The sequence below is a fragment of the Helianthus annuus genome, chromosome 10 (assembly GCF_002127325.2).
Source record: "Helianthus annuus cultivar XRQ/B chromosome 10, HanXRQr2.0-SUNRISE, whole genome shotgun sequence".
NCBI lineage: Eukaryota > Viridiplantae > Streptophyta > Magnoliopsida > Asterales > Asteraceae > Helianthus > Helianthus annuus.
In genome coordinates this window covers 20,832,411-20,840,643 of record NC_035442.2, presented here as the reverse complement: position 1 = coordinate 20,840,643, position 8,233 = coordinate 20,832,411, and the positions used below count along the sequence as shown (strand labels likewise).

Genomic DNA, 8,233 nt, shown 5'->3' with positions numbered 1-8,233 from the left:
AAACGGAGTACTCCGAGAGTAACCCGAGTCCACCACCAATTCCGGGGAAAACCCGGTAACCCACCCGCTCGTAGGCACGACGGTGAAATTTTCGGTAAAACCCGTTTGGCTCAAGGATCCAACCCAACTTTCTGTGGGTCTCCTATCATTGCCCACCAATGTCTCACTCTGCACCAAGTGGGAGCCGAACTTGCATCTCTCAAGAAAAATGCAAACCCTCCGCCGCTTAATCTAGAGATCATTGACAAGTCACACTCTTTTTATTTTCTTTTTACTTTATACAATCAGTATTAATAAATTAATTAACCATTCATTTTAGTCCTCTCAAGTCTCAACTCATGTGATTGAACTCAGATAAACACGAAACCCTATTCATATCCAGTGAGCTTCTTCAGGTAATTCAAAACCTCCATTATCACCGTTCAATTGACCTAATTACGCTTCAAGTTTCGTTCAATCAGAGCTCTGTTTGTAGAACGAATGATATAATTTGTTCCGGTAGTTCATCTCGCATATGTTTATTGCTTCAATTGATTAACCGGTTTGTTCGTTTCGTTTATTATCGTTTCTAGCCCTAGAAATACATATTCGCTAACTGTTTATGATTCTATCTTCTCGAATTCGTTGATTATTAAGCTTATTTTGTTTATATAAACTAATGAACACGCAACTTGATGGATTGGATTGATGATAATCTGTTTTGATATTGTTATAGTTTTTGTAAAGTGTGATTAGCTGGTTGAATTAGCTTATGGATGGAATAGATGATTTGGATTTCCGGTTTGTCGAATTCGAGTTTGACTTTTGATGTTATAGACTAAGTGGAGTTATGTTATGGATTTTGTTGAAATTGTATGGAAAAAGGATACCTAGATTGAAACTTACTGTAGGTTAATAATGTAAAGGTGTTGGTGATAAGTTTATAAGGTATACATAATCGTCCTCGAATCTGGAATTACTATCTTATGGAGGGAGTAGATGATGTAGACTTTAGGTCTATCGGATTCATATCGAACACACGGGAGTTTGACTTTTACTGTTTTAGACTAACTGGAGTTATCTTATGCATTGTTGAAATCGTATGGAAAAAATAATGCGTGTTTTGAAATTTAATACAGATTAAAAATATAAAGATGTTTGTGATAAGTTTCTAATGAATGCATAATCGTCCTCAAGTCTGGAATTACTATCTTTGGAAGGGGGCAATTCATATGTGAGAATTGGGATATGAATATACGTTATTATGGTTATATTCGTCGATTTGGTGGTTGCTAAGCTTCTGTAGTTTGGATAAACCAGTGAACATGCCACTTGATGGATTGATGGGCATCTGTTATGATATTGTTTCAGCTTCTATAGTGCATGAGTCATCGTTGAATCAGCTTATGGAGTGAATAGACGATTAGACTTCAGGTCTATGGAATTCATATCGAACATGAGAGTTTGACTTTTGATGTTACATACTAAGTCGAATTATGTCATGCATTCTTGAAATTGTTTGGTTAAATGATATCTAGATTGAATGTTACTACATATTATTATAAAAATAAAGGTGTTTGTGATTAACTTTGTAACGAATACATAATCATCTTCGAATCTGTAATTACTATATTATGAAAGGGGCGATTGGTATTTCGAATTGTGATATGTATATGTGATACAATATATTGTTTGCAGGAATGATATGAAGGAGCACAGTGTAACGCTTTATGCTATTCTAAGACACAAAGCGATTACAGCTGCAAAGTGTTTATGTTAAAATGTTCTTTAGGGCTTGGAACACTGCCATAGGCGACATGGGTTACGCTCTCAGTAGATTGGAAATAGACCCCGATTATTCCGACAGTGAATCGTCTCCCGTTGGAGATGAAACCGACAATCCCCGATCTTCATCACAGAACGATTTGGATCATGAAGTTGCTCAACTAACAAAGATGAAGTCAGCACCCCATAAAAGATTAAAGCGGGTTGTTCCACGGAGAGAGGAAGTTACGGTTTCGCCCGTGAAGATGTTAGCGGGTCGAGAAGGGAATTATTCAGGTCGAGGACGTTTTTCTGCAGCAGATCGTTGTCATATGCTAAACAAATATTTGCCTGTTAAAGGTCCTTCTATTGTTGACCAGTTGACTACCCGGGCTTATGTATCACAATTTTCAAATGACGGTTCCCTTTTTGTTGCTGCATTTCAGGTATTCTTGCTTTATGTTCTATTTTTAAAGTTATCATAAATTACACTCAAATTAAAGTGAATTTTGTGTCAAGAACAAGAATATTGTAGTTTATTAGGGTTAAGACTTTCATCTGAAGTAGGAGCTAATGTATGTTTAGGCTGCAAACGAGCCGAACGAACACGGGCAAGACCTTGTTCGTGTTCGTTTGTTAAGAAATACATATGTTCACGAACTGTTCATTAACACTTATTGAACAAAATTTTATGTTCGTGTTCGTTTGTTAAATAAATGAACTTGTTCGTGTTCGTTTGTTAATGTTAGGCAACGAACGAAACCGGACGTTCATGAACACAAACTAATGATCACAAGCACAAATGGAAACACATGAACACAAAGAAGCGTTCATGAATAGAATATATAACACAGTGACACTTATTAAGTATTTTATTCGTCATTTTGAAGTATTTAAATAAAATATAAAAACTAAAATCACTAATGAACTATCGAACATAAACGAACACGTTACCGAACGTTCACGAACATAAATGAATGAACGCAGCCTCTGTTCATGTTTGTTCATTTAACTAAACGAACGAAATTTCTTGTTCGTGTTCATTTGTTTAATAAACGAACGAACACAAAGAAGTTCCCGCCTAACGGTTCACGAACTGTTCGCTGAACGTTTGGTTCGTCTGAAGCCCCATGTATGTTCTAAACTGGTAGAATTTTATCCTATTTAACAGGGAAGCCATATTAAAGTTTATAATGCTGAAATGGGGTGGAAACTTCAGAAGAATATTGTTGCTAAAAGCTTGCGATGGACGGTTACCGATACAGCCCTTTCACCAGATAAACGTTTCCTGGTGAGTTTTTTTCCCTTAAATATAAACATTATATTGCTACTTGCAGGTTTATGCCTTTCAACTGATTATGGAATTTCTTTCAATTACAAAACCAGTTCGTTCAAATTTATTAGTTTTTATGATCTGTAAGGTATAGACAATTATATTGCTACTTGCAGGTTTATGCGACCATGTCTCCTATTGTCAACATTGTTAATATTGGATCTGCTGCAACGGAGTCTCATGCAAATGTAACGGTATGACTAATGAACTACTTTATAACTTTATCACTCATTTGATTCAGCTATTAAGTGCACAATAGCGTGTGATTTTCGATAACGATGATTTGGAAACTTTCAGGAGATACATGAAGGCTTAGATTTTTCTAGTGACGATGAAGTTGGATATTCATTTGGAATTTTTTCTGTAAAATTTTCTAATGATGGCAGAGAGCTTGTAGCTGGAAGTAGTGATGATTCAATTTATGTTTATGATGTTGAAGCAAACAAACTTTCCCTTCGAATTCAAGCACATACGGTAATACCATCATTAGCAATTTTAAGTGTGCATTCATTCACTACATTTTTTATTTTTATCTGTCTTTTGTACACAAGTATTGTTTTTGATTAAAACCTTACATGTATGCACAATTAGTTGTGTTGCTGATTACACAATGTTGTTACATAATGCAGTCAGATGTAAACAGTGTATGCTTTGCCGATGAAGCCAGCCATCTGATATATTCTGGGAGTGATGATAATCTCTGCAAGGTAAATTCTTATAAGTTATATCCTGTTTTTACATGTTTGTCATCAATAATAGATAATTTTTGCATTCGAGTAAAATGCCATTTTCGTCCCTGAGGTTTGGCTAGTTTTGCGACTTTCGTCCAAAGGTTCGTTTCTCCGCATCTGGATCCAAAATGTTTGAAATCTTGCTAATTTCATCCATCTCTTTAAATCCATTCATTTTTCTCCGTTAACTCAGGGGTATGTTCGTCTTTTTAGTTTACTTAAAGGGCAATTATGTCTTTTGAATACATGTACATTATGCTAAATGCTTGTACAAAAAGTGAAAAAGACCGAATTGCCGTTTAAGTTAACAAAAAAGACGGAAATACCCCTGACTTAATGGAGAAAAATAGATGGAGTTAACGGGCCGGATGAAGATGGCAAGATTTCAAACATTTTGGATCCAGATGCGGAAAAACAAACCTTTGGACGGAAGTCGCAAAACTAGTCAAACCTCAGGGACAAAAATTACATTTTACTCTTTGCATTTGGAAATCCTTAAAACTCAGATTTGTTTTCTTAAATGGACGGAATCATGGAAATATTAATACTTCTCTTTAGGGAGATAGATGCAAATATTAGTAATTTTGGACTTTCAGGTGTGGGACAGACGTTGCTTGAGATCAAGAGGAAAACCAGCTGGAGTCCTAATGGGGCATCTAGAAGGAATTACGTTTCTTGACAGCCGTAACGATGGTCGTTATTTCATTTCAAATGGAAAAGATCAGACAATTAAGCTTTGGGATATCCGAAAAATGTCCTCGAATGCCACTCGGTATGTTAATGTCATAATATCCTATTATTTGTTAGCATATACGTTATCTCTACACAACGTTATATCTTTATAGTCAATGGAAACATAATGTGCATAAACACTCTAGTCAACTTGTTTGACTTTCCTTGAAATAAATACTCTATTATTATGGAAAAAATGTGAATAAAGATCATGACAATTAATATTTAATTGATAGGTTGATGATGGTCTTTTCAAAGTATGCTTTATCTAGGTTGTTATAGTTTTTTCAAATTATTACATTATAAATGCGTATAATTACAATATGTAATGCTTTCTTTTATTCTTTTTTCAGTACTCCTGCGTTTAGGAACTACGAATGGGATTATAGATGGATGGACTACCCGCTCAGGGCACGAAATGTAAAGCATCCATGTGATCAATCTGTTGCCACATATAAAGGTCATTCGGTATTGCGTACACTTATACGCTGCTATTTTTCACCAGAATATAGGTAATTAACTAACTATACCATTATGCAGAGACCTGGCAAACGGGTCGGGTCATGGGTCAAAACGGGTTCGGGTCAAAATGGGTGCAGGTCAATTAAAAAAAGGGTTGTTTTGGTTCGGGTCGTAACGGGTTCGGGTCGGAACGGGTTTCGTGTCAGAACGGGTTTCGGGTCGGGTCGGGTCAGGTTAGTTAAAAAAATGTTTTTTTAAAGAGATTGTACATTAAGGGGCAATTTAGTCGGGTTAAAACGGATCCGGGTTGGTTCGGGTTGAGAATGGGTTCGGGTCAATTTCCTTTGCCTGATATCTTCACCGACACCCCCTGAATGATTAGTTTCAGATCCTTTTACAACTACTGGAGCAATTCCATGATCCAATTCAAACTTTTCAGTCTTAATTTCTTCAACACTTCGGAAACACGTTCTCAAAGTTTTCCTACTTGACACCATCATGTTATCCATCAACATTTGCAGAAACTTCAGGGGTCTTTTTGGTAAAACAAATGTCAGAATCGTTCCCATAAAAATAATTGTTCAAATGTTGACCAAAACAACAATCATCTGTGTCAGATAATTAAACAAATCTAAAACTTAAAACCCATTCATGCAAGATATTCAATAAAGGGAAATACAAATATGAATTTTCTTTTGATCTCACACTTAAAGCAAACAAACAAGACAAATTAAAATCAGTAAAATGGATCATCTAATATTCATCATCCTCCACACAGTATGGTTAACAGCTTTGAACTTCTTTCCAACCATACTCACTCCGACAAGGTCCGTCTCTCGCTCACAGCGGTAACAATGACGACTAACAAAATACTTAGTAAAATTCCCAACCCGTCATATATCCCATCTGGCCAGCCCCTCAGTTGCGAGTCCAACACCGATTGAAACAATGGCACAAACTATAAGGATAGTAAGCGTTAGCTAATGAAGCGCGCCCCATACGAACATTAGAATCTTGGAAGGTTTTTCGGTGTATTTGTTGAAGCCACAAGTCTCTTGTCTGGTAGACAATTCACTAGATTTCACTCCTTCGTTAATCGACACGTTTAATGCTTTTGCTATTGCATCAGCCCCGTTAACGGCCCGCAGAGTCTTCATGTCGTAGTTACGTACCATTGTTGCAAGTTTATCGGGATCTTTGCTGAATTCTGAAACGTTTACTTGGCTTCGTTGGTTATGCAATGCTGACCACCAGCTGTTCATATAGAATTAAAAGCATAACACTACCCAATTGCATTACAAACTAACCTAATTGCACCAGTACTCAACAGATTCATCAACACTTCAATAAAATGACTAAAATCAAACTAGAAACCTAATAATTTGCTAAACAAAATAGTACACAAACTATTGTTATCACAACACAAACAGAATTGTAATAAAATTGTAATACTGAAAAGCCAAAGTTACAAGAATAATCAAATCAGAAGTTGAGAGTCAACGAACGAATTAACAATTGCAATAATCGGCGATTGAAGAATGTAAACCCTAGAGAATGATAATCAATCTTGTTGTTATATGAGCAGTTGATAATCAATCGGGCATTACATACGATGCCGCCAGAGGGTTGAGGGGGTTTGTGGCGGAGGAGACGGTGGAGACGGTGGGGGGATTGTGGCGGAGGAGACGGTGGAGATTGGGCGTCGCTGATGAGTGATGATGTTCATTGTTCAGTGTTTAACCCGTGGTTGATACCTTATTTCTCAGCAACCCTAAACAACCCGTTCCTTTAAAATTCTTAACCCGGATTGACCCGTGGATAACCTTTTTTGTTTTTTAATTAACCCAGTTTGACCCTTTCACTTAAATTACTTTACCCAAACCCACCCATAATATCTTATAAATAACCCAAAATGACCCATATCAAGGACTCTGGGTCAGAATTGCCCCCCCCCCCCCCCCCCCCCCCCAAATTATGCTCCTAATATTAATGCTCCTAATGTTAATGGACCTTAACAAATTATATGTTCATAATTTTGCAGCACCGGCCAGAAGTACATTTATACTGGATCTCATGATTATTGTGTTTATATATATGATTTGGTAAGTATCATGCTCCTAAAACTACATTTTTTTTTCTCTCATTATATTGCATCAATATGCTGTTACAATAACTTTCCCATCAACATAAATTGTTATGGGGTAAAAATGGGTAGTAATTACATTGCACGGATTGCTTTGGGTTGACCTGAAACAATTAATGTCTGAATCTTTTTTTATAAATAAATATTTGGCTAAATCTTGTTAAAAGATTACATGATTGAGGATACTATATGCATTAAAATACACTTTAAGCGACTTTTAACCCGTCTCCTTCTGGTTTTTTGCTGGTTTGATCTCAGTGATGAATCATAACCCAAATTAATCCATTCATACGTAAACTTATCGAAAGTGCCGCATGTATACACAATTAAAAAAGATTTTTTTCTCCAAATTATCTACATTTGACGGTTGACCTGTTTATCAGTAAAATACAACCAAACCAATTGTTTCCATGTTAACGGGTCATTTGACCATTTTCAGGTGAGCGGGGCTCAGGTTGCCAGACTTGTGCACCATAAATCAACAGTTAGAGACTGCAGTTGGCACCCATATTATCCAACACTCGTTAGCTCTTCATTTGATGGAGATATCGCAAAATGGGAATTCCCTGGTAACGGAGAGAACCCGATTCCCATGAATAATAATAATAGGCGCCGCAGAAGCCATTTTGAATAAATATTCTGCAAAATAAAGCTTGTAAGTTGTTTTTGTCACTTAAACAAAGTAACTTAAGTAACAAATGAATTGAGGAAATGACTTTCTGGTGTTGTGCAGTACATGCCAATCTTTGTGATTAGTTTCATTAAATCCAATAGAAAAGATTGTATATAAACTTTATATTGTAAGCTATTTTGTTCACAGGTGTAACTGAATATATGTGGCCGTGTGTATATATTTTATGGTATGCGTTCAATACAAATACAAAATTAATTTTAAGTAGACACTAGGTCTAAATAATCATTTGTCCGTAGTGATGGTTTATATATACAAGGTCGGGATTTAGAGAAAACGGTAGAAAGTTTGAGAACGGTGAGAACGCTTATGGATCGTCAGATCAAAACAATCTATGAACTAGATTGGCGCGGTGACGTTTTCGTAAATAACACGAATTCTATTAGGTGGACGCACTT

The 8,233-nt window shown here is 36.2% G+C and overlaps 1 protein-coding gene across 3 annotated transcripts; it reads left to right on the top strand.

Annotated features, from left to right (window-relative positions):
- The first annotated feature begins 285 nt into the window (after positions 1-285).
- On the top strand, positions 286-8,000 carry LOC110884161 (LEC14B protein). Of its 3 annotated transcripts, none has more exons than XM_022131841.2 (10): positions 286-395; positions 1,678-2,189; positions 2,915-3,034; positions 3,193-3,270; positions 3,374-3,550; positions 3,706-3,783; positions 4,404-4,579; positions 4,893-5,051; positions 7,043-7,103; positions 7,584-8,000. In XM_022131841.2, the coding sequence occupies exons 2-10, from the start codon at positions 1,761-1,763 to the stop codon at positions 7,776-7,778; spliced, it is 1,473 nt and encodes a 490-aa protein (XP_021987533.1). In that variant the 5' UTR covers positions 286-395; positions 1,678-1,760; the 3' UTR covers positions 7,779-8,000. The 3 variants fall into 3 exon arrangements, with proteins under 3 accessions (XP_021987533.1, XP_021987535.1, XP_021987534.1); XM_022131843.2 differs by having other exon boundaries at positions 309-541; XM_022131842.2 differs by having other exon boundaries at positions 343-498.
- The last annotated feature ends 233 nt before the right edge of the window (positions 8,001-8,233 follow it).

What these genes read in the sequence shown, in the direction of transcription:
- LOC110884161 (XM_022131841.2), top strand. Translation starts at nt 1,761, where the DNA reads ATGTTCTTTAGGGCTTGGAACACTGCCATAGGCGACATGGGTTACGCT. An exon ending in AGTCTCATGCAAATGTAACG is followed by an intron (nt 3,271 to 3,373) that starts GTATGACTAATG and finishes GGAAACTTTCAG; the next exon opens with GAGATACATGAAGGCTTAGA. An exon ending in TATTTTTCACCAGAATATAG is followed by an intron (nt 5,052 to 7,042) that starts GTAATTAACTAA and finishes ATAATTTTGCAG; the next exon opens with CACCGGCCAGAAGTACATTT.